Source organism: Penicillium cataractarum (assembly GCF_028827025.1).
Source record: "Penicillium cataractarum strain IBT 29864 chromosome Unknown utg000001l, whole genome shotgun sequence".
NCBI classification, from domain to species: domain Eukaryota; kingdom Fungi; phylum Ascomycota; class Eurotiomycetes; order Eurotiales; family Aspergillaceae; genus Penicillium; species Penicillium cataractarum.
In genome coordinates, this window is record NW_026622737.1 from 1,656,849 (window position 1) to 1,679,844 (window position 22,996).

A 22,996-nucleotide genomic window follows, 5' to 3' on the forward strand; every position below is an offset into this window, starting at 1 on the left:
CGAATCGACTCTCGAAGCTCTCTCTTGCGGTTGTTGTATGTTTTTCCAATGATGTATCTTTCAAGGACTGCTTCATTCGCGAATTCGTAGATCTTTCGCGGCGGACAATAGGGATAGAGTGTCCTAACACCCACAAACAGATCCATGGGGCCCTCGTCGCGCATCTAGCGCAGCGGCTCCATGAATTTCTTCGAAGTGCTCCCAGTCACTTCAAGGTCACGTGCACGGACCACCTAATGCTGGCATAGCTTGCAGTTGGCATGTCGGCATAGTCTCTTCACACTAGTACTACAAGGTTACAGTTTACTACAAGGAATGAAGGCGATTGCGGGTTGTCTGAAGCATTGAATTACCGGAAATCCCAGACCATAGGTATCGCTAATTGACAGATGATAGACACAGCCCGTGTGCAAAACAAACAACCCGTAAAGAAAACGTTAAGATAATTTTTTGTAAGTTGAGTCACTTCATTATTACATGACGCATCCTCAACTCGGACCCCCGTTGAGAGAGAAACACTCTAGTTCATCTGGCGGATGAGAGCGTTGATGTTCTCCTCACGGTTACCGGTGTCACCACCCTCGATGTAGTGCTTGAACTTGCGAGTGCGGAAGCCACCGTTGGGGTTGGACAGCTTGAAGGGCCACAGGAAGTTGTTGGCCTGCTTGAAGTTGGGGCCAACGGTGTAGATCTCGTGGATCAGATCCTCCATGCAGACAATGCCGAACTTGCCGAGGTTCTCCTCGATGATCTGGTTGTCGGTGAGGGCAACACGCTGCTTGTCGACCTTTCCGTAACCGCGCTTGTACAGGAGCTCACGGACGGACTTCAGGTTGGGGTAACCGTAGGCGATGTAGGGGTTGACAATGGTCAGCATCTCCTGGGTGGCCTTGGTCAGGCGGATGAAGGTACCGCTGTTGATCTGGAGCAGACGGAGGAGCTGCAGGATCTTGCGGGGCTTGGGGGCAATCTTGTTGATACTGTTGAGAAGAAGTCAGTGCTGTGTCCAAGTATGAGGAATAAGATATTGACATACCCCTTGATACGGACAACGAAGACCAGCTTGGGCTCGTCATCAACATAGAAGTTACCCTCCTGGCGGGCAGCGCGGGCCAGGCGGATCTTCTCACGCTCAGCATCGCGGTACTCCCTGACGTAGGACTCAGCGCGCTTGAAGATAACGCCACGCTTCTCCTTGTTGGCCTAGTGTGGAACTCAAGTCAGCAAGAGGTTCCTCAACGATAATGATAATGTAACAAGGATAGGTAGCATCAACAAAGTATCAGCCCCGAAAGATGGTTAACAGGCGACAGCATTGACCATTGGTCTAGTCGCGTGGTTGGTGTTTTCATCATATTGTTGGAAGGGAAGTGGAGGGAATTGGGCAAATGCAAGGGGAAATTGCATTTGGGAGGATAAACCGACCTTCTTCTTGGCGTCGGTCTCGGCACGGCGCTCAGCGCGGGCAGCCTCCTGGCTCTTGCGCTTCTTCAGGAGGGTCTCGGGGACGAGGACCTGGTCCTGGGTGGGGACGGAGCTGGTGTTGGGGTTAGTATAGTGCGTCCATGCGATCATGTATGACATGAAACAATCCGTCGAGTGTAAAGAACTGCAGCATAGAGCGCCACATTCTCAACTGGAAGGCAAATAGAAAAACAAAAACTCGACGAATGACTTTAATCAGTGAGGGCCATGGCAAGAACAGAGGGCTTCATGGTCTTCTTGGTACTAGTTGGCATGTTCCAGCACAACGTTCGCAAAAATTTTCCGACCACCCGCAAAAATTTTCCTTGCCATGTCTGCCCTCATCTGACAACACCCCAAACCAAAGTTCAGGAAAATATGTGTTGACGCTCTTCGTTCCATATGGGCAATGACTGCTTTTACCGCATCGAGAGCACCGGAGACGACAGCTGACAACAATGATTTTGGAAGAGAAGGCGTCGGAACGCTTTCAACCTCAAGACTCCATGGCCCTCCTTCTGTCGGCTGGTTCTTTTCGAAACACAAGCGCATATCTCCAAGGCCGTTCGAGCAGGAAGAGGGCACGGGAAGGATCGAGCTGGTGCTCAGCGGCCATCATCGACCGGCGACGACGACCGTAGCATTTCCAGCGAGAGAAGGACGACTATACTGGAACCTCACAATCTCGAGGGATTGCATCAGTCAGAAGGGAATCAAGGGATAGCATACGTAGGAGTAGGGGCCATTTTGAAGATCCGGCAAGGTCGATTGTCGAAGGTTGTCGTGGAAAAGTTCGAAGGAAGAAAAGCTCGAAGAAAAGAAGAAGGCAGATTTCGCTTGTGTGGGCGATGGGTCCAGGCTAACTGGATTGGGAATGGTCAGGATAAATTCTGCGCCATTCCTTCTTGGGTTGTGCTTGCCCTTATCTCTCGCGATTAGGGCTGCGACCATGTCAGATGACTTCATCCTCGGCGTTCCCTCGGTCGGTCGCAGGCCTACTATTAAGCAGCGCGGGGGTCACTTCAACATCCCGCATCATCATCGCCATGTCTCGTCGCGGTGTTGGCCTGGGGGCCTTTGCCAACCGTACTCAAGCAACACAATCATTTGCCACTCATGGCGCCAACCTACGGTCCACGCATACGGCGTCTCTCCAGACCCAGCTCTCCGTCTTCCAGTCCTTACTCCATACCTTCGCCCTAGAGCATAGCTCCACCATCAAATCCAATCCTACCTTCCGAGCCGAGTTCGCGCGCATGTGTAATACGATAGGAGTCGACCCTCTTGCTGCGAGTAACGTCAAAGGCAAGAATGGCCGTCGCGGACTTGGCGAAGGGGGTAGTTTTTGGACACAGATTATGGGCGGTGATATGAACGACTTCTACTTTGAGGTTGCTGTCCGTGTTGTGGAACTATGCCGGGATACTAGGGACGAGAATGGCGGGTTGATCGGAGTAGAAGAGTGTCGAAAGCGGGTGCGCAAGGGAAAGGCTATTGGAAGTGGACTGGAGGTTTCTGAGTATGAGCAGCCTTGATGCGGGCCTGAGGACTTCAGACGAACACTAACAAAACTTCGGCTTTTTTAGAGATGATATCCTCCGCGCCGTTCGGTCTCTAGAACCTCTCGGTTCCGGCTTCTCTATCGTCCACGTTGGGTCCAAGCAATATATCCGGTCGATTCCAAAGGAGCTGAACACCGACCAGGCGACCGTACTTGAAGTGATACAAATGCTTGGGTTTGTAAGCGTGTCAATGCTACAGCTCAACCTTAACTGGGAGAAAGCCCGGGCGCAGACTGTCATCGATGATCTACTCGCAGATGGCCTTGTTTGGCTGGATGCGCAGGGTCCAGAGAAGGAGTATTGGTCACCCCAGAACCTGCTGGATGATAGTGGATGAGCGAATCACTCATGACACCTCGTTGTCGAGGCATGAAACATTCACTAAACGATGGTCCATTGAGAGACCACAAAACGCCGACAAGGAAAGGCCCAGTGTGGACCCCGTTTCCCAACTGCGATATCAGACGCGTCGAGTCTTTGGCTCTTCAATGTGCCTCGTGGTACAGCGCTGCAGATAACTCGATCTCGAATCTCCGGAAATTGCAACTAAATTAGCATCGCCGTCTGTCCAATTCGGTGCCTGATGAACTCGTGATCTTTCAAACTGGAAATGGAGGGTCTTCAAGCCAAGGAGAACAGTGGCTGATCTCCGGCAAATGAAATTACGAGTCCTTCCAGCTCCAACTTATTATCAAATAACCTTAGAGGCTCTTTCAATCACATATATATCTTCAAATTCCTAGGTAGAGAAGTCAGGAAATTGAGTTTCGTCGGAAACCCTGTGGTGGGTCTACCTCACCACGCCTCTCAAGAATATATATCTTATGTACGAAGGCAGTACCAGCACCACACATAATTTACCATGATTTTTGAATTTAAATCGAGATCACTTTCGTTGTAATTGAGATTACTAACGATTTATGTCTATTCAACCCATAACGGCACTGCGGTATGCTATATCTCAAATCTGAATGACTTCCTGCACCCTCCGATCACGGTTCACCACCAAGCGGAGCTGTCTACCCTGCCAGTCCGATGTTTCCGCAGATGTATTGTTCGGCTTGAAGACCCCCTCGCGGAGAGTTTCAGTGAAGAGTTCATAAGAAGGATAATCTGTAATTGGAGAATGATTAGCCCGAATAATTAGAAATAGAGTCGAGAGGGATACGAACAGCCATCCACGAAATGATTGACTTGTTCTTCGGTCATGCCGGTGCCCTTGGCCGCGCGCAAGGTACGTTCTTGTTCCTGTCGCCATTCGTAGACAAATCGGAGATTCTGGGCGTCACTGGAGATAATGGGGTCAGTGAGTTGCGATTGAAATGGATCCATGTACGAAGCCTTACATGTGGATCAGTGCATCGAGTTTACTGCGAAAAATGTCAGCTCATCGGGTTCTCATTACTTGTCAGTATCCATGGCCACTCACTCTGTCAAAGCATCATATTGCTTCAATGCGTCGTTCACTGTTTTTACGTCCTCAAACTTGACATGTCCCAATCGCCCTTGGTAGTCGCCGGTTTCCTTTTGTCGCACTGCATCCTCCCACTTGGCGCGAAGAGTCTCATCATCCCAGGCGCGGAAACCGACGCACCATCCTTCAAAAATGACCACTTTGACTTTCTTCTGGCCGTCGGAATTCACAACCTCCCATTGCGATTGAGGGACACGGTCGCCTTGTCCGGCAAAGGCAGACTTGTCATACTGTGGAATAGCCGTCGGTCGCTCCGCCGCGAGCGAAGCAAAGACCTGCTCACCTAGCGCAAGATCATGAGTCGAGGGTTGACCACGGTGCTGTAGGAGAGGATTCGTGGGATGCGCCTGTGCTAGGGCAACCTGATCGGCGTGGGTCAGATAGATGTCGTCCAACGATAATGTCACCACGGAGAGCGAGTACGGCTCGGAGCGGAGCGTATTTTGCAAGGTTGAGACCTGGGGGGGTACATTAATTGAGCTATGTTGACCCGAGGAGTAATAATGGGACCGAATCCGTCCCGAGGCAGGAATTCCAGTCGAGGCCGGGGCAACTTACCAACACGGTCTTGCCGGCGCCCTGCACGCCATTGAGCCCCAGAAAGAACGGCGGGGTATTACCGTCGGCATTGGCGTGCCGTTCGGTATGGATGCGCAAGCGCTCCAGTAGAAATGGGATGCAATGTTGCGACTTGTCGTCCACGATTTCTGGCATGATGGAGTTTCTTCAGTTCTATCGGTTACGGTGGCCGGCAAGTTCTCCGATCGGGGGGAATCTGGGGTTTTCTAGGCCCCGCGGGGTACGTTTAGGCGATTTCATTTGCCTTTCTCGGGCGAGTACTGCGTTTTACTCGGCCTAGTTGACGACTACAAGAGCTAACATTGATTACTATATAGTTCTTGTTGACCTGCCATAGTAGACAGGTGTAATATAGTAGTCTATCATTCATGTAAATAATTTTACTTTCTAGAAAGACGCACATGGCGATGACGTTGCAGTCTGTCACATGTCTGAGTCAGCATGTGGTCTTCGGTCCATTCCGCCAGTAAGAGGGAACGAGCATAACCAGAGTTGAAATATTAGGAGATAGCTGGAGTGATCCTTGAGATCAATACATTACACAAGTTTTATTGATTTATCATAACTGCAAAGAACAGAAATAATGCACACGACGATACCAACTATACCAAAATACTGTACCCTCGATCTAGGCCGATCGTCGGCATGTGAAGCCAGCCCATCTGCCATGTAACGATACACGGTATTTTACCCGCCGTGCCCACAGCCCAAACGTGCCGAGGTCCCCCAGCTTCGACCGACCGAGCTTGTCTTTAAACTCCTCTCTCTCTCCATCTTTTTCTTCCCCCTTCCCCAACTTCTAGTTCTATCCTGTAGACTGAACTAGTCGGGCTACTTTCATTACACATATATTGAAACATGTCCGAACTACGATTTGATAACCAGACGGTCGTCGTCACCGGCGCCGGCGGTGGTCTGGGAAAGGCATATGCTCTTTTCTTCGCCTCAAGGGGTGCTAACGTCGTTGTGAACGACCTCGGCGGCTCTCACTCTGGCGAGGGCAAGTCATCAAAGGTATGACAAACCGTGGACTACTTTTTGGATCGTCCGCTCACATCATTACCAGGCCGCAGATATCGTTGTCGAGGAGATCCGCGCCGCCGGCGGCAAGGCGGTTGCCAACTACGACAGCGTCGAGAACGGTGAGGCTATCATTGAGACGGCCATCAAGAACTTCGGCCGTATCGATGTTCTGCTCAACAACGCCGGTATCCTCCGGGATATCAGCTTCAAGAACATGAAGGATTCCGACTGGGATCTGATCAACCGCGTTCACACCTACGGTGCTTACAAGGTAAGCGGCGCATCCATACCATCCCCCGCAACCTCGGCAGTCAGAATGCAGAAGGCTAACATCATCCCCGCAACCCACAGTGCGCCCGCGCCGCCTGGCCTCACTTCCGCAAGCAAAAGTACGGCCGTGTCATCAACACTGCCTCCGCCGCCGGTCTTTTCGGCAGCTTCGGCCAGGCCAACTACTCGGCTGCCAAGCTCGGCCAGGTCGGTTTCACCGAGACCCTCGCCAAGGAGGGTGCGAAGTACAACATCATTGCCAACGTCATTGCTCCCATCGCTGCTAGCCGCATGACTGCTACCGTGATGCCCCCTGATGTTCTGGAGAACCTCAAGCCCGACTGGGTTGTTCCCCTCGTTGCCGCTCTCGTCCACTCCTCCAACACCACCGAGACTGGTGGTATCTATGAGGTTGGAGGTGGTCACGTCGCTAAGCTCCGCTGGGAGCGAGCCAAGGGTGCTCTCCTCAAGACCGACTCGTCTCTGACTCCCGGCGCCATTGCCGCCAAGTGGAACGAGGTCAACGACTTCTCCAAGCCCGAGTACCCTAACGGTCCCGCTGACTTCATGGGCCTGCTCGAGGACGGCTTGAAGCTCCCCAGCGCCCCCAATGCCGAGGAGCCCGACTTCAAGGGCCGTGTTGCTGTCGTCACTGGTGGTGGTGCTGGTCTCGGCCGCGCTTACTGCTTGCTGTTTGCCAAGCACGGTGCAAAGGTCGTCGTCAACGACTTGATGGACCCCGAGCCTGTCGTCCAGGAGATCAAGAAGATGGGTGGTGAGGCCGTTGGCAACAAGGCCAGCTGCGAGGACGGTGATGCCGTCGTCAAGTCCGCCATCGACGCCTATGGCCGTATCGATATCCTCGTCAACAACGCTGGTATCCTGCGCGACAAGGCTTTCACCAATATGGATGACAAGCTGTGGAACTCTGTCATCGACGTTCACCTCCGCGGTACCTACAAGGTCACCAAGGCTGCTTGGCCCTACTTCCTTAAGCAGAAGTACGGCCGTGTCGTCAACACTGCCTCCACCAGTGGTATCTACGGTAACTTCGGCCAGGCCAACTACGCTGCCGCCAAGCTGGGAATCCTCGGCTTCTCCCGCACTCTCGCCATGGAGGGTGCCAAGTACAACATCAAGGTCAACACCATTGCCCCCAACGCTGGTACCAACATGACCCGCACCATCATGCCTGAGGAGATGGTCCAGGCCTTCAAGCCCGACTACGTTGCTCCCCTGGTTGTTCTGCTGTGCTCTGATGCCGCCCCCGAGCCCGCTACCAAGGGTCTCTTCGAGTGCGGTAGCGGCTGGTTCGGCCGCACCCGCTGGCAGCGCTCCGGCGGCCACGGTTTCCCCGTGGACGTCCAGCTGACCCCTGAGGCTATTGTGTCCAAGTGGAAGGAGATCACCAACTTCGAGGACGGCCGTGCCGACCACCCCGAGGATGGTCAGGCCGGTACCGAGCGCATCATGGCCAACATGTCCAACCGTTCCGGTGGCAATGGCGAGAACGAGACCCTCGCCAACATCGAGAAGGCCAAGTCTCTCACTGCCGAGGGCACTCCCTTCGATTATGTCGACCGCGACATCATCCTGTACAACCTCAGCCTGGGTGCTAAGCGCACTGACCTGCCTCTGGTGTACGAGAACAACGAGCACTTCCAGGCTCTACCCTCGTTCGGTGTGGTCCCCTGGTTCAACACCGCTACCCCCTGGAACATGGACGACATTGTCAAGAACTTCTCGCCCATGATGCTGCTCCACGGTGAGCAGTACATGGAGGTCCGCAAGTTCCCTATCCCCACTACCGCCAACACCCTCACCTACCCCAAGCTCATCGACGTTGTCGACAAGGGCAACGCCGCCATTGTCGTTGCTGGCTACACCACCAAGGACGCCAAGACCGGCGAGGACCTGTTCTACAACGAGTCCACCGTCTTCATCCGTGGTAGCGGTGGCTTCGGTGGCTCTCCCAAGCCCACCGCCGCCCGCGCCAAGGCTGCCACCGCGGCCTACAAGCCCCCCAAGCGTGCGCCCGATGTCGTCGTTGAGGAGAAGACCTCCGAGGACCAGGCTGCTCTGTACCGTCTGAACGGTGACCGCAACCCTCTGCACATTGACCCCGAGTTCAGCAAGGTCGGTGGCTTCAAGACCCCCATCCTGCACGGTCTGTGCTCGCTCGGTGTCTCCGGCAAGCACGTCTTCGCCAAGTACGGTGCCTTCAAGAACCTGAAGGTCCGCTTCGCCGGTGTTGTTCTGCCCGGCCAGACTCTCAAGACTGAGATGTGGAAGGAGGGCAACACCGTCCTCTTCCAGACCACCGTCGTCGAGACTGGCAAGCCTGCCATTACCGGTGCCGGTGCCGAGCTGCTCGAGGGCGCGAAGGCTAAGCTGTAAAATATGGAAATGTTCGGTTGAAGCGATATACCCTGGCTATGTGAGCTGGGAATACTCCAGTCAGAATGTAGCTTCTTTTTTGTATATACATAGCCTCTTTTTTTTAACGTTTCGTTGGTTTTTATGATCTAGTATCCGCTCATCAAATGACACCTTTTGAATGAATCTTAGCCTGTTTTGCTTTTTTCTTAGATTCCTGAGCTTAATTACTAGTGTACAGTAGTTCTCTCGGAGATTTCACTTTTCACATTTCACACTGCATCAATCACACTCTCGCATTCTGCAGGTGTTCATTAGTGTGATTTCATGGCAGTGGCCGACGGGGCACGGGCGCAAGGGGAATCGACTAGAGAATGACTAGATGAGCCTACACGGATCAATTAACCCCATTTGTAAATAACTAGGGATTCCATAGATTCCAGGATATTATTAGTATGCCTAGCGTCGCACAGAATGCGATCGTGTCCTTTTCAACGATTAACTTCGTCAATTCTCCTCCAGTAGGCAACAGAGCCGGGCCCTGTCTTATGTAAACCGCAACTCACGATCCTTCATTCTTCATTTCCCACTTCTCATCAGGCCACCAAACATCCCACCAACTTCTCGATAACTCCCCCTGGAAGCGCACCTCCAAGAAGACTGTCCTCTGCTACTTTCCCTCGCAGACCGACCATGTAGCAGCGCCCACCACACTCTCAATATGGTGCTATCGCTACCTGTCCCCAGCTTCTCCAGATCCTCCACTTCCCCCCACGCCCCGCCGATGGCACATCTGCACCGCAAACCCGCCGACACCGCGGCTCAGCCTCCTCAACAGGCTCCTCCTCCAGTCGGAACGTCTGGAAATCCTCCGGTCTAGACACTTCCACTTCTGCAACCTCGTCCTCCCCGAACAACCACTCCATTACACTCAGTGAGGCTCTCCGGAATAACCCTTTCGGGAGTACATCGCGCGCCCGCTCGGTGCATGTACCTTCCCACCAGGCGGAGGAGCAGATGCGCGAGCAGGATGAGTTGAATGCCGCGCTGGAGACTCTGGCTGGGACATTTCCGGACGTGCGCGTCGAGGTCTTCCGCGAGTTACTCGTTCGCTTTGATGGCGAGAGCCGGCTGCAGGTCTGCGTGGAGCAGTTACTGCGACATAAAGAGAAATGGGTCGAGGGCCGGTGGAATATTCCCGAGAGTCAAACCGCATCAGATGGCCAGGACCTGAATGACCGAGCAGGACTGCATGGCCCTATGGGCGAGAACCTAGTCCCGGTCGAAGAGCGCTTTCGGTCAGATGAGTACAAGGCGGCGGTGCAAATGATTCTAGCGAAGGAATTCAGCAGTCTCAGCAAAAGCACTGTTGATGCTGTATTGGCCGAGGCGAACTTTACTTATTGGCGTGCGCGTCCGACGCTGCGAGATCTCTCGCGCCGTACCTGGCGGGCTACGCTCAATAGTATCTTGCCGTTCCGTCGCAAGAAGGATCGAGATGATCATCCGCTTATGACATGGCAACGTCGCATGGATGGTGAGCTTATACCCCGGTTGAAAGAAACCGGGTCAGCTGAGCTAGATGCCGAGCTTCATACAATTCTCCTGGCACCACTGCTGGACCAACGGCGTGAGAACCAGGAGGCTGACGATTACCGCCTTGCATTGGCAATGAATGAACAGGAGGCGAAGTCGGTTGATGCTCTTTATGAGTGCGAGTGCTGCTTTGCCGACGTCGCCTTTGAGCAGATTGCGACCTGCTCGGCGAATGCGCATATAATTTGCTACCTCTGCATCCAGCGGACAATATCTGAGGCACTATTCGGCCAGGGATGGGGCAAGTCCGTGGACTTGGAGCGTTCAACATTAAAGTGTCTGGCTCCATTATCTGTGGGCGCGTGTGAGGGCTGTCTACATCCCCAGATCGTTAGACAGGCTGTCCTCCTTGACACTGCTGGCACCGAAACGTTCCGCAAATTCGAGGACCGATTAGCCTCGGAGACGCTGCTCAAGTCTCAGATGAAACTCATCCGGTGTCCATTCTGCCCCTACGCGGAAGCCGATCCAATCTATCATCCCTCTTCCCGCGGAATCCGCTGGCAGGTCCGTCGGGACGGGGGCCTAATCCCTTCTATTCTAATGACTCTTTTCCTACTTGACCTCATTCCTCTATTTGTGATACCTTTTCTAATCTTCCTCCTTGTGGACCCGTCTTCCGTCCTCGCCCTTTTTGAAAACGCGATTCGTCACCTTTGCCTCAAGATCCGCCCTCAACGATTTACCTGTGCCAATCCGTCCTGTCAGCGTGTGAGCTGCATAACATGTCAGAAACCCTGGCGGGACCCGCATATCTGTCACGAACCGCTCCTGCTGGACCTTCGAGCCACCGTTGAGGCTGCACGAACGGCAGCAGTCAAGCGAACTTGTCCACGATGCGGTCTCTCGTTCGTCAAGTCCTCAGGCTGTAACAAGCTGACCTGCGTCTGCGGGTACTCCATGTGCTACTTGTGCCGCAAGGCACTTGGTCCTCGCATTCAACCCGCCCGAGCTCGACGTGGATTTGACAGACCTCGACCCCGGGATCTGGACGCTCACGATGGCCCAGCCGACGACAACCCATTCGAAGACGATCCAGAAGCCGAATCCGAGGAAGACGAGTTTGAAGAACCAGAAGGCTACAAACATTTCTGCGAGCATTTCCGCATCAACCCAGGATCCCGATGCACCGAGTGCAGCAAGTGCGATCTCTACCAAGCCGAAGACGAAGAAGCCGTTGCCCGTCGTGCAGGCGAAAAAGCCGAGCGAGAGTGGCATCTTCGGCAAGGACCGTCTGGCCCCAATAGCTCAGCTTCGGCTGTTGGATCGCACAGTGTGAACTATGATCTATCGGCCGGAGCTGAGGGCCATGCCACCGGCCGTCGCGCATCAAGTACCCTGTGGGACCTGCATCTGACGGGGAAGCCGTGGGTTTATTGGGTGAGTGATGTGTGGTCAGAGGGGCGGTGGAAGTTAGAGGGCCAGGCTTTGGTTGATTGGATTGTGGAGCGGGTTATTGTGATTGAGGAGGTGTGAGACATTGACCTGTTCCTCTTGCTGTGCTTGCTGCTTTACCGCCCTTTTTTTGGATTTGGGTAATTGGAATTCGGGGGCGCTTTGGGGGTTGATCTGGAAACAGAATTGTGACTTGCATTGGTGGTCTTCTTTTTTCTTGAGGCTGGATTGCCTTGATTGCCTTGGTTTGCTGGACGACGTGACGACTGACATGAACCTCTTTTCTCTTCTATATATGAACTAGGTGGTTACTCCTCATAGCGAGGGAGTGATAGCCCTACTTTCTTTAATGGACGTGTTATCAACCATGCAATCCGTTACAATATGGAGTAGCTCCTGACAAATCCCTGGATGATTTGGTAATGATGATTAAAGTCTTGCTAAGTTCTGTCAGCGACTGGATCATATCTACGTCCGAAATCTTGTCTCCTTTCAGTGAGCTTCATACTATAAACAGCCATAAGCAACTCCGAAGTAAGACACACCATTCTACATACAGCACTTGGTCAGTATACCGAAAGCCATAATTATACCGGGCATCACACCTTTCGATTCAACCTGGTCAACCAAGTATCGCCGATCTACACCCTAGTTCACCACCAACAATTTTTCGTATCTGCAAACACTCCCCTTTCAACCCCAAACCATCCACCCCCCACCCACCATCAAACCCAATAGACCAAATTCCTAATCCAGAAATCAAAAGGGACAAACGGAACTCAGCCCCAGGATTCGCCCCCATATCCCCCTCCCCAGTCAGCTGCAGTCTCTTTGACCACAACCAGGGCGTTCTATAGCCCCCACAAACACCGGCCCCCAAGATCCCCGTCCCTGAACCAAATCACTGGCAGCGGCATTCGCTTAAGCAGCGGCCCGCTAAGCCCTAAAGGCTATATAGACCCTGTCGATCACGCCCGATTTAGCATCTGACTTGGGGCTTGGACCGTGCTTAGCGTGTCTTGTATGGATTTTAGCGATGCATTTCGTATAGATTGCATTGCAGCGGATGGGATCTCATGGGCTGCTTATTATGTTGATATATGCTGAGGGATTGAGGCTTGCATTGGATTACACGTGGGGCGTGGACTGTGAGATGAGGCTAGTTTCATGCTGGTGTTTTTGGGGGTTGAAGAGGATGTTGTATGCTGGATGGGAGATGGATGTCGTTCATGCTGGAGGATAAATAGGACTTGATAGTCCGCGTTGAAACGAGATTTATTCTTTTCAGTGCATTGAGCTTTGAGTGATATCTGTCTTACTGGGAAGGATTACATTCTATTTCAATCCAGTCCCTCTCTTGATCCATTCTTGATACACCCTACTTGAAGCATCAACATGCTCCAAATCGCTGCCATAGCAGCACTGGCTCTCTTGCCAGCTGTGCAAGGAGCCCCCGCCACCTCAGCCTCTTCGAATAGCGTACACAAGCGCTGCGGCACCGTCTCGCAATACTACAACCAACAAGCCACAGACTGGGACACCTACAAGACCGGCGACTGGCTAAACGACTGGTGGAACAGCAACGGCGACCTAATGAGCAAGAACACCGCCGGTTTCGCCGGTGCCTTTGGTCAATGGGCAATAGGTAATCCCGACTGGACCTGTCGAGACGACGGTTCCAGCTCAGACTGTGATTTGAATCTTTGTGATAATCGCGTTCTGAATGATCGTGGTGATGATATCCGGCCGACGTACTATGTGCTTGAATCTGTTAATCGGTTGCACTCGTATTTCACTGGTGTGGGCCAGGCTTTCTCGACTGCGGCGTTGGGTGCTGCGTTGTCGAAGGATCAGTGGGCTACTACCTTTTATAAGGATAAGGATGACAAGGATGCTACTGTTCTTAAGGAGGTGCTCAACGCTGTGGTGACTATCATCGGTATCGGTGCTTCCTTTGCAGGTCTTGGAGGAGGCGAGGTCGTCGGTGCATTCGCTGGTGCTGGCGCTGCACTTGCAGGTGGTGCCAACGGTGCTGCTAGTATTGTCCTCGGTACTCAGTACGTCCCCCTCTACCCTACACCAAACATCAACATCCCAATATCAATCCACACCTACTAACAAACCCCCAGTAAAGACGACACCTTCCAAAAATCCGCCGACCTAGGCGGCATCCTAGGAACCATCGTCGTCGACTCCCTCAAATCCTTCACAACAGCCAACAACGAGCTCATGGCCGGTAAATCCTACGGCAACGCCGACATCCGCAGCTACATCTCACACGGGGCCTTCCTCGACTTCCCCGGCGTCGACAAAAACGCCGTCACAGACTCAATGACCAACATGCTCGTCGGCACAGCCATAAACACCCTCTACCGCCAACAAAAGATCTTCGTCATGGGCGGCGGCGCCTGCAACGATAACCAGGGTATCGGCTCGGGGCCGCAGGACGCCGTCGTCTGCCGCGACGGGAAGGCCTGGTACTTGTACTATTGGCAAGAGAACGACGTTATCTCAACGACATCCCATCAGTGGGGGTGGGTTGCTAGTCCACCTGGCGCGGACAAGTTGGGCTCGAATGAGTACAGCGGTGTCTCGGTGCAGGATATTATCAATTCCTCGCTTGATGCGTACAATGTTGCTGGATACAATTATAATGCTGACACGGCCAAGGCGCGTGCTGAGGATGCTATTTCCAATGCGTGGGCGAGTCCTGGTGCGAAGGGTGCTGCTTGGGAGGGTATTTTTACGATCCCCGTTTGTGATGTTGGTGCTGCTGTCAATGCGGATTATCAGGATAAGCAGTATATTCTCCAACCGTATGGGCATGATAGTCGGCCTGTTTGGTGTGGGCCGATTTGTGGGGGTGATTTGCAGAAGACGAAGGACTTTATTCATGCTGCTAATATGGATGGGTTTCAGAGTCCGAAGCATCTGTGCAATTCGTCTCCTGGGTATTGAGTTGGGTTCAGTCTTGGGGTGCTGATTTCTTTGGTGAATGTTACATTTCATTGGATATAAGTTTCTTGTATACGCTATAGATCGTCGTGAATTTTGATTCTCTAGTCTTAAATACTCTTCAAAATATTGATCTCTAGTAGCTCTGCATCACTGCAATAATGGAAATAAATCCACACTTGCAAAGCATGACACGATAGATATCACCGAGAGCACTAAAGGTCAAAAGTGGAAGCCGTCCTTGCCTAGATCTTAGACAACCAGGCACTTGGAGGTCTTCTTTCTACTCGTCTGTTAAAACACTCAGCTTTTTAGTTATTCCTATAACCGTAAACCAAGTGTCCAAGGCACCCAACCATAGGGTATACACCCCTTAGCACTACACAGCACACATCTACAAAAAACAACTAACTTTCTAACCATTTGTATTCATTCATTTTGGATCATGGGACAGTCACGAGCGGATTTCACTCGTGATCAGAAACGGCATGAGAAAGGGGCGGGAGGGAGGGAGGGGGAGAGAGTGCAAAAAGAAAAAGAAGAAAAGGAGACCATGACAGAGAGATAAAAAAGAGGAAAAAGGTTTGTTAAAAAGGAGATGAAGAAACCAAGGCATGCCATTACATCAAAAGACAAAGAAATCCCGTTTAAGCCTTGATTGCACCGCCCAATGCACCGCCGCCGAACTGCTGGCCACCGGGTCTCCGACCCTGCTGACCGGGAATCCGGGCACCACCACGGCCCTGACCACCGCCGCCGCGACCACCGCGACCACCACGGGCACCGGGGCCCTGCTCGCGCTGGAAGGCATTAGCCATACCCTGGGTGCGCTGCTCGAGGGTCTTCTCGTTGGACTCGAGCAGACCCATGGACTTGTCGGCGAGAGTGACGATCTGGGACTGCAGGCGGGAGAGCTCGACACCCTTGCGGAAGACGATGGCGTCGTTGACCTGGTCAAGGGCAGCGGCGAGCTCCTCGTGGGAGATCATGCGGCTGATGATAGCAGCGATCTTCTTGGCGGGGAGCTCGAACATATCAGCCAAAGAGGAGATGGAGAGGCTGTCGTAGAAGGGAGCGTAGGTGAACAGGTATGTGCGCAGACCCTCTTCTTGCGTTTGGGCAGCGAGCATCTCCTTGACCTTCTCGGGCTGCGGCATGAGGTCCCAAATCTTGATAGAGGACAGCATGGAGGCAGCCTTCTTCCAGTCACCGGCGGCGAGGAACTTGGCCGACATGATGACACCGTCACGGGTGTTCTCGGGAGGACCGGTGAACACCTGGCGCTCATTGTAGTCGAGCATGCGGCGGAAGGTCTTGGAGATCATACGGCGGCGCATCTCGGGTGCGGAGGAAGTCTGAGCCATGAGGGGAACCTCAAGGAACATGCTGGAGGTGAGGTAGATGCACTCGAGCAACTCGAGGTTGATGTGCATGTGGAAGGGCAGCTGGCGCTGGCGCTCGAGGCGCTCCTGCTCGGGGGAGACGGTCGAGTACCGCTGGAGGATGATACCCTGAGCCAGCAGCTCCTTTTGCCGGCCGGAACCGCAGATGTCACCGAGGGTGTTCTGGGCCTCGTAGATGAGACCGGCGCGGAAAGCGCACAGACCGATCTGGACAAGGGTGCGGTTGAAGAGGATCTGGGTGCTGACGTCGAAGTTGGAGATGTTCTCGGACAAGTGGGACATGAGCATCAGATCGCGAGAGCGGTAGTACTGGTCGTGCAGAGCGAGGAAGTAGATCTGGCACAGCATGGAGCGAGCACGGATGATGCCATCGCTGTTAGCGAACAGGTAGTGGGAGAGGGTCTGGATGAGGGTGTTGACGTCGCCAACGTTCTTGCGGGTGGTGATGGCGGAGTCGAGCTGCTCGGGGAGAGCCTTCCAGGTGGCATCCTCGAGGATGGAAACAACCTGGGAGGGCTTGAAGTAGACGTGCTCCAGACGGCGGATAATCACACGGTTAACGCTGTCTTGTCGAGAGTCGTTCTTCTCACCAGCGTTCTGGCTCTCAACGTAGAGCTGAGCACGGACAAGGTTGTTGTACAGCTGCTGCTCGTCGCTCAGGCGCTCAATATACTCGGCAGTGTGGGGGTCGATTTGCTGAAGGGAGCGGGTGAGCTCGTCATCCAGACGCTCGATATATGAGACAATGCTGCCGGGAATGTAGAAAGTCTCGCCCTCGGTAATCTGGGGCTGCTTCTCGTCATCCTCCCACTCATCAGCACCCTCGCTGACAACCAGGTTGCGGTTCTCCTCCAGGACGGACAGCAGAGAACCGAACTCCTTGTCGGCGGACTTCCATTGCTCGGGGCTCATGTAGTTGGCGGAAGAGGAGGTAAGGTCGAAGCGGGTAGAGATGAGGGTCAGGTAGACACGGATACGCTGGTAAGGAGTAGTAGCAACGGCCAGGAGCTTCTCCATGGTCTTGATCTGGTCGAGACGGTCGGTGTTCTTCTTTCCGCGGGACTCGACAATTACACGGAGGTGCTTGAGGATGCTCTCGGGGGTGTACTGCAGGGTCTTGCCACCACGGCCGACAGTGGTGAATTCATCGTCCTCGGCGGCAGCGGCAGCAGCAGCGGCAGCAAAGTTCTCGATCCTCTCGACCTTGGTGGGCTTGGGGGCGGCGGGCAGAGGCTTCTCAACCTCCTCGTCGCTCTCCATGTACTCGTCCTTGTTGGCGCGGTACTTCTCGATCTGGGCGGCATAGTCCTTGTTGTTCTTCTTGATACGCTGCTTGACGGCATTGAATCCCTTCTGCTGGCTGGCGTTCATCTTCTTGTTGGCGGACTTCTGCTTGGAGACGGCCTCGTTGACAAAGTCCTCGAGATCGGCGACGGCCTGGACGTAGACCTTGGGGACGGGGCCAGACTGGGTGATCTTGACGATCTGGCGGTTCAGGTTGTCGAACTCTGTAGTGATCGCATGGTTAGTGCCGACTCTTTTTTTCATCCCACATTTGCCTCATATCCGGTGGGTTCTTGTAATATCTCCATTTTCCCCGCGCTCCATCATACGATTCCGTAGGTATTCGGCAGGCGACCTCAAAAGGAAAATTCCAAGGGGACGCCACTCACCAGTCGAGATGACAGACCAGTCGTTGATCTTCTGGGCATTTTCGATCAACTTGATAGTGTTCTCCAGACCCTCCAACCGCTTGTCCTTGGCACTCTTCACGACCGTAACTTTTTCTTCTTCCTCCTCCTCCTCGCTATCGGAATCATCCTTCAAGAAAGCGGCGGCACCACCCTTGGCGATGGCCTCGTCGTCAGATTCGGACTCGTCAGAACCGGAGTCGGACTGGTCGGAGGACTCCTCGTCGCTCTCCTCCTCCTCCTCGGAGCGCTCGTAGACATCCTCCTCCTCGTCGGAAGAGCTGGACTCGCTGTCGCTACCACCGCGGTAGAAGAATCGAGACATGGTTGCGGATGAGTTGAATCCGGTGCTGCAATGCAGGTTGTCCCTTCTCAAAAGTTGGAGTTGAATGGCGGGCGAGAGCCACACACGAAATTTAAGCGAGGGGCTGACTAAACCCGATTTGGACTAGCGCCATCACATCTCTTTGACGCGTTTCTTTGTATTGGAGATGCTACTTTCGTTCGACTCGACAAACTCATCCATGAATATTGATTTGGCTCATTTCAAGGTTCAGTGGGATTTGATGACTATCTACTAATTTCACATATCTCCTATCACTCGCTCGTGCAGCAATGGTGATTCACCTCCAGGACAAGGCAAATCCTATCAATGAACCTGACCAAGCAAAAGACAAATGTATCCAACATACAATAACAGACTCACGCAGAAAAATGGCAAATGGATCTCAGAATATCTCCTAATGCGAAGCCAAAAAAATGGTGAATCAAGATTTACTTAGACAAGCAACGGGGATGATATCGTTCTTTCATACTCCAGGCTATGCCGAAAGGAAAAAAAGAGACATGGAGAAAAGAAAAAAAATGAAATCTCATGACACAGCAGCCGCTTAAATAGGAGAGCGACCGCCCAGGACAGAAAGAAGTGGAAAGAACAGACGTCATTTGCAAAAAAAAGGGCATGGGTAAAAGGCACAAAAAGTAGCTAGACGGGAAAGAAGACTCAGATGAAGAGGCAATACAAGAGGCCTCGAATAAGGGACAGCCACCTTCCAGCCGTCAGCGCACACTCACACTTATTGGTGAGTCAGCGCGGGAATTTTGCGACACGAAGCTACAAGAGCATGTATCGGAATTTTACCCCCTCACAACCACGATGGCCTATGTGCAGAACGACACCTGTCGATCCAGGGCCTAATACCCGATGGACCCGGGGGCTATAAATCAACTGCCAAGCTAGGCATGATGTGACTCACGCCAAGGTACCGTGCATTCAGCTAAGCAGAATTGCACATGGGTGGAAGCACAAGGGGGTTGAGGAAGGGGGAAGCAGGCAGGCCGAGCAGAGTTCCAGGTATAAACCAGACAGCGCAAGACAATAACGGAACGATCTTCCAGAGGAAAGACACGCACCAGGCGTGACGGCACTCGACTGCAGCAAAACCATGACCAGAAAAACCAGAATACCAAAGCACCGTAAGAGCAAGGCACCAGTTCGTGGTAGGTGCCCTGGCCCGGATGCTTTTCGCCGGCCTCCTCTAGTGCCATTGGTTCTGACCCATATAACCTTCGCCGAGAACCCCATCCTCAAGAGTGCGGATAAAGTCCCGGTTGCGTTGGTTGCCGTTGCCTTGTCCAGCAGCACGGCTCCCACGCCGCCGCTGGTTGGCATTGTTGGGATCCGCATAGCCATCAGGCGGCGGAGGGTAGTACGCTGGGCTGGGCTGCAACCGAATCGGTGCGTTGGGATCCAAATGGCTGGCAACACGCTGGATCGTGGTGGGGACGCCGCCTCCCTGGGGGTCCATCGTCGATGCACGTTGACGACCGGCTCGTGTCGTTGCCTGGGCATAGAGGCTCTGTTGAGGTGTATACTGGGTTTGCTGAGGCACCTGGCCTTGAACAAGACCCATTTGATGGCCATAGCCTGGTGGTTGAGTCGGGTATGGAGGCGGAGCACCCTGCTGCTGGTACATGCCGTTGTACATGGGCGGAGCCTGTTGCGCGGTGTGGGCAGGCGGAGTGTGATACTGGTTCATTTGCATATTATATGCGGTCTGTGCATGGGCAGCTTGGGCGGCCCTCTGCTTGCTAGCAGCTTCAGCCTGCTGCTGCTGCTGAACACCAGGGGCAACGGTCTTATTGGGGGCCGAGTACTTCAAGTTCATGGGCGGCATGAAAGGACCAGTGAACTTTTGCTGAGTAATGAATGGGTGCAACTTGGCTTGCTGTGGCGACCATCGCTCGAGTGGGTTAATCGTCAGCAGACCGCGGACGAAGTCGATAAATGCCACCCGGTTGTTGAGTTCTGTAGGGTAAGATGATTAGATGAGATTTTCTATATCAGTCGGTTTCGAGCTCGGTCTTACCTCGTTCAATCTCAGCTTGCTTCATGTTCTTCCTCGGCATGGGGTAGCTGCGAATGATCTCCTCCAGGGTAGATGCCGAGAAGTACTTCTTGCTGGGCTGCTCCTTCGTGTTGTGTTCCCGCGAATATTGCTCTAGGCTCTTGAGACGGTATGTCTTGCGGCCATACTCATCTTGAGTCTTCTCGAAAAACTCACCCGATTGCTTGCCCATCTCCAACATCCATGTCGGGGGAAGACCCAACATTTCGACGATACGGCAAACCTGATTGTACTCAGAGGAGCCGGGGAAGAGAGGCAGGCCGAGGAAAAGTTCGACGACGATACATCCCAGGGACCACATATCGATCGCGGATGAGTACCTAGAATGATGTCAGATGATTTCTTGACGGGTGAAAGGGATTCATATCATACGGCAAGCCGAGTAACACTTCTGGTGAACGATAGAAGCGTGATTGAATATATGTATAAACAGTCTGGCGTTCATCACACGCAGAACCAAAATCGATAACCTTGATGATGGGACTCTCCAGACTATATAGGGAAGTGGGTCAGTAAGAGGTCGCAAAAGGGCTCGATCGAATCGAGATGCACTGACTTTTTCAAAAGGATATTCTCCGGCTTCAAATCGCAATGAATTAGATGAGCCTTGTTCAAAAGACTCAACGCATTCAAAAGCTGTTGCGCAAAGACACGGACAAGCGTAGTGCTCAAGCCCCGGAATTGGTTTTGCTTGATGAGCTCGTAAAGGTTGACGCTGAGAAGCTCGAAGGCGAGACACAGATGTTGACGATGGATAAAGGTATCCTTCAGACGAAGGAGGTGATGGTCATCGTTCTTGTCGTACTTGCTGTTCAGCTGCAGGGAGAGAGGAAACTGGTGAGTAGGGGTATCCTGACGAGGGTGGATACGAACGTATGGCACTTACCAGATCCAATACAGAGACTTCCATCATGCTCTGATTGAAATACGCCGTCTTGTTCTTGATAACCTTGACAGCCACCACTTCTTGCGTCTTTAGATTCTGGCATTTCACCACCTGACCGAATGTACCTTGGCCCAACACATCGAGAATGAGATAGCGGTTCCTGAATGACGAAGGTTAGATTGAAAGATAGGTGATACGCCGCGACGTCCGCAGAGACATACTTGTGACCGGCCTCCTCGCTACCCAGAATGTCGTTGACATATAGAATATAATCGCTATCCTCGTTATCATATCCATCATTCTTCACACCCTTGCTTGGTTTGGTCAACACACGACGTGGGTTCCTCGAGGACTCGTAGTTGAAGTTCGGGTTGCAGATGCGATACGTCGAGGGAAGGTGGGTCGTCAGCGCTTGGAGGGGCTGCGGAGAACGAACTATTTAGTTACGAATTGAAGGACTGAGAATCAATGAATCCTTACGCTGATGAAGCCACCTTCGGGATTAGCACGCCGATATGCGGGTTGTGCATGAACCCGTGGCTGCAACTCCTGAACCGACTTGATCTTCTGGAACTTGGGGACTGGACCGCGGCCCGGGACTTGCGACGGCATCGGGCCCGTTCGCGGCGATCGCGTTCCTGTTCCGTACGTTGGGCTCATGTGTGCGGAAGCGGAGGGCGGATAGTACTGGTCCGGGCTGAGGTCGGTTGCCTGAAGAGGGGGAAGACGAGGGGGGCGGTTGGACGCTGTAGACGAACGAGCAGGTTTGTTAGCAAGCCCGTTATAAGATGGTCTGGCTTGATCGCAGTCGCATTGGCAAAGGAAGTAATCACTCACATGGGGGTGATTGGTATCCCTGGGGAGGGGAGGAGTAGTCTGCAGCTCTGGCGGGCGACCGTCGAGTCTGGCCGGGGGCCGTAGGAGAGCCGAATGAGCCTTGAGGTTTCCCGGGGCTGGTAGGGTATGACATCGGCGGCGACAGGACATTCATCGGAGAATATCTGCGAGCTGCCGACGACTCCTCAGCCTGATTGAGGAATTGAGAAGACGCGCGATTGTGATGAGTCGGCCTCGACGGGTACTTGGCCCGATTGTATGGATCCGCATCCTCCATGGTGGTATCCGCATCGGTGACATAATCCCGACTACGTGGCGTGGCAGTTGGAGACGACGCCATGGAGACGGGTTTGGAGCTGGGGTGGGCAGAGGGAGGTTTCGAAGAGTTGCCGGGAGTTTGGAAGGGCTCGTATGTGTATCCGACGGGCGGCTGAGTCTGGGCTGGCGGCTGACCATACTTGGTGCCCAGCTGCTGGGGATGAGACGCCAACCCACTATTGAACTGCGCCGGCTGCCCCAGCAGGGGATCCTGGTAAGGCTGCCAACCGGAAGGGTCCATCGTTCAAGACGGAGAAGAAACCCCGAAAATCGAACGAGGGGGAAAAGAAAAGAGAGAATTGAGCTTCGTCACCGATAGAGTCCACCGTGCACTGCACGCTTGCGATCTTGGGGGGGTCGTGCGTGGGCAGCGGGCGGGGAGAACAACACACGCGAGAAGCGCGAGTGCAGGACGGGCTGAAGGAGGGAGGGTAGGGAAGGAAACCTGCGGCAATTCGAGAGATTGTCGAGGAGATAGGAAAAAGACGGCTAGTTGGGAGCTGTGCGGTACTGCATCATCTAGGAAGGTGAATTCGGTGGTGGTCGTAGTAAGTAGTGGGGGGGGGGGGGGGGGAAGCCAGTTGACGATCGGGAAGGGCGGTCGCAAAGGACGATGGAGATGCCACGGACGTAGTCCAACGGAGTCACGATGAGAGGGGGAGAGGTATTGGTGCAACCCGAGAAGGGGTGAGAACGGGAAATCCAAACACACGAGGATGAAGAGGGGACTACATCCACGAGAGTCTTAGATTGCCGGAG

The 22,996-nt window shown here is 53.4% G+C and overlaps 8 protein-coding genes across 8 annotated transcripts; 4 read left to right on the plus strand and 4 right to left on the minus strand.

The window, feature by feature from the left end:
• Positions 1-520: 520 nt before the first annotated feature.
• On the minus strand, positions 521-2,210 carry N7496_000556 (60S ribosomal protein uL30; the record flags this gene model as incomplete). The annotated part of the gene is made up of 4 exons (XM_056693487.1): positions 521-980; positions 1,037-1,203; positions 1,426-1,537; positions 2,194-2,210. 4 exons carry the CDS (start codon positions 2,208-2,210, stop codon positions 521-523), a joined length of 756 nt encoding a protein of 251 aa, XP_056560216.1.
• A 300-nt stretch (positions 2,211-2,510) lies between these two features.
• N7496_000557 (ESCRT-II subunit protein SNF8) lies at positions 2,511-3,363 on the plus strand (the record flags this gene model as incomplete). The annotated part of the gene is made up of 2 exons (XM_056693488.1): positions 2,511-2,983; positions 3,051-3,363. 2 exons carry the CDS (start codon positions 2,511-2,513, stop codon positions 3,361-3,363), a joined length of 786 nt encoding a protein of 261 aa, XP_056560217.1.
• Positions 3,364-3,987: 624 nt separating this feature from the next.
• Positions 3,988-5,214, minus strand: N7496_000558 (TDA10 family protein; the record flags this gene model as incomplete). The annotated part of the gene is made up of 5 exons (XM_056693489.1): positions 3,988-4,139; positions 4,199-4,314; positions 4,373-4,396; positions 4,456-4,958; positions 5,059-5,214. 5 exons carry the CDS (start codon positions 5,212-5,214, stop codon positions 3,988-3,990), a joined length of 951 nt encoding a protein of 316 aa, XP_056560218.1.
• A 723-nt stretch (positions 5,215-5,937) lies between these two features.
• mfp (putative peroxisomal multifunctional beta-oxidation protein (MFP)) lies at positions 5,938-8,769 on the plus strand (the record flags this gene model as incomplete). The annotated part of the gene is made up of 3 exons (XM_056693490.1): positions 5,938-6,093; positions 6,146-6,373; positions 6,454-8,769. 3 exons carry the CDS (start codon positions 5,938-5,940, stop codon positions 8,767-8,769), a joined length of 2,700 nt encoding a protein of 899 aa, XP_056560219.1.
• Positions 8,770-9,203: 434 nt separating this feature from the next.
• On the plus strand, positions 9,204-11,820 carry N7496_000560 (E3 ubiquitin-protein ligase; the record flags this gene model as incomplete). Its single annotated transcript, XM_056693491.1, has 2 exons — positions 9,204-9,269; positions 9,496-11,820. 2 exons carry the CDS (start codon positions 9,204-9,206, stop codon positions 11,818-11,820), a joined length of 2,391 nt encoding a protein of 796 aa, XP_056560220.1.
• Positions 11,821-13,134: 1,314 nt separating this feature from the next.
• Positions 13,135-14,697, plus strand: N7496_000561 (uncharacterized protein; the record flags this gene model as incomplete). The annotated part of the gene is made up of 2 exons (XM_056693492.1): positions 13,135-13,796; positions 13,869-14,697. The coding sequence occupies 2 exons, from the start codon at positions 13,135-13,137 to the stop codon at positions 14,695-14,697; spliced, it is 1,491 nt and encodes a 496-aa protein (XP_056560221.1).
• A 644-nt stretch (positions 14,698-15,341) lies between these two features.
• nip1 (translation initiation factor eIF3 core subunit c) lies at positions 15,342-18,113 on the minus strand (the record flags this gene model as incomplete). Its single annotated transcript, XM_056693493.1, has 2 exons — positions 15,342-17,605; positions 17,771-18,113. 2 exons carry the CDS (start codon positions 18,111-18,113, stop codon positions 15,342-15,344), a joined length of 2,607 nt encoding a protein of 868 aa, XP_056560222.1.
• Positions 18,114-19,326: 1,213 nt separating this feature from the next.
• On the minus strand, positions 19,327-22,478 carry N7496_000563 (putative protein kinase Yak1; the record flags this gene model as incomplete). The annotated part of the gene is made up of 8 exons (XM_056693494.1): positions 19,327-20,096; positions 20,158-20,516; positions 20,569-20,688; positions 20,753-21,012; positions 21,083-21,242; positions 21,304-21,503; positions 21,563-21,828; positions 21,920-22,478. The coding sequence occupies 8 exons, from the start codon at positions 22,476-22,478 to the stop codon at positions 19,327-19,329; spliced, it is 2,694 nt and encodes an 897-aa protein (XP_056560223.1).
• Between the last annotated feature and the right edge of the window lie 518 nt (positions 22,479-22,996).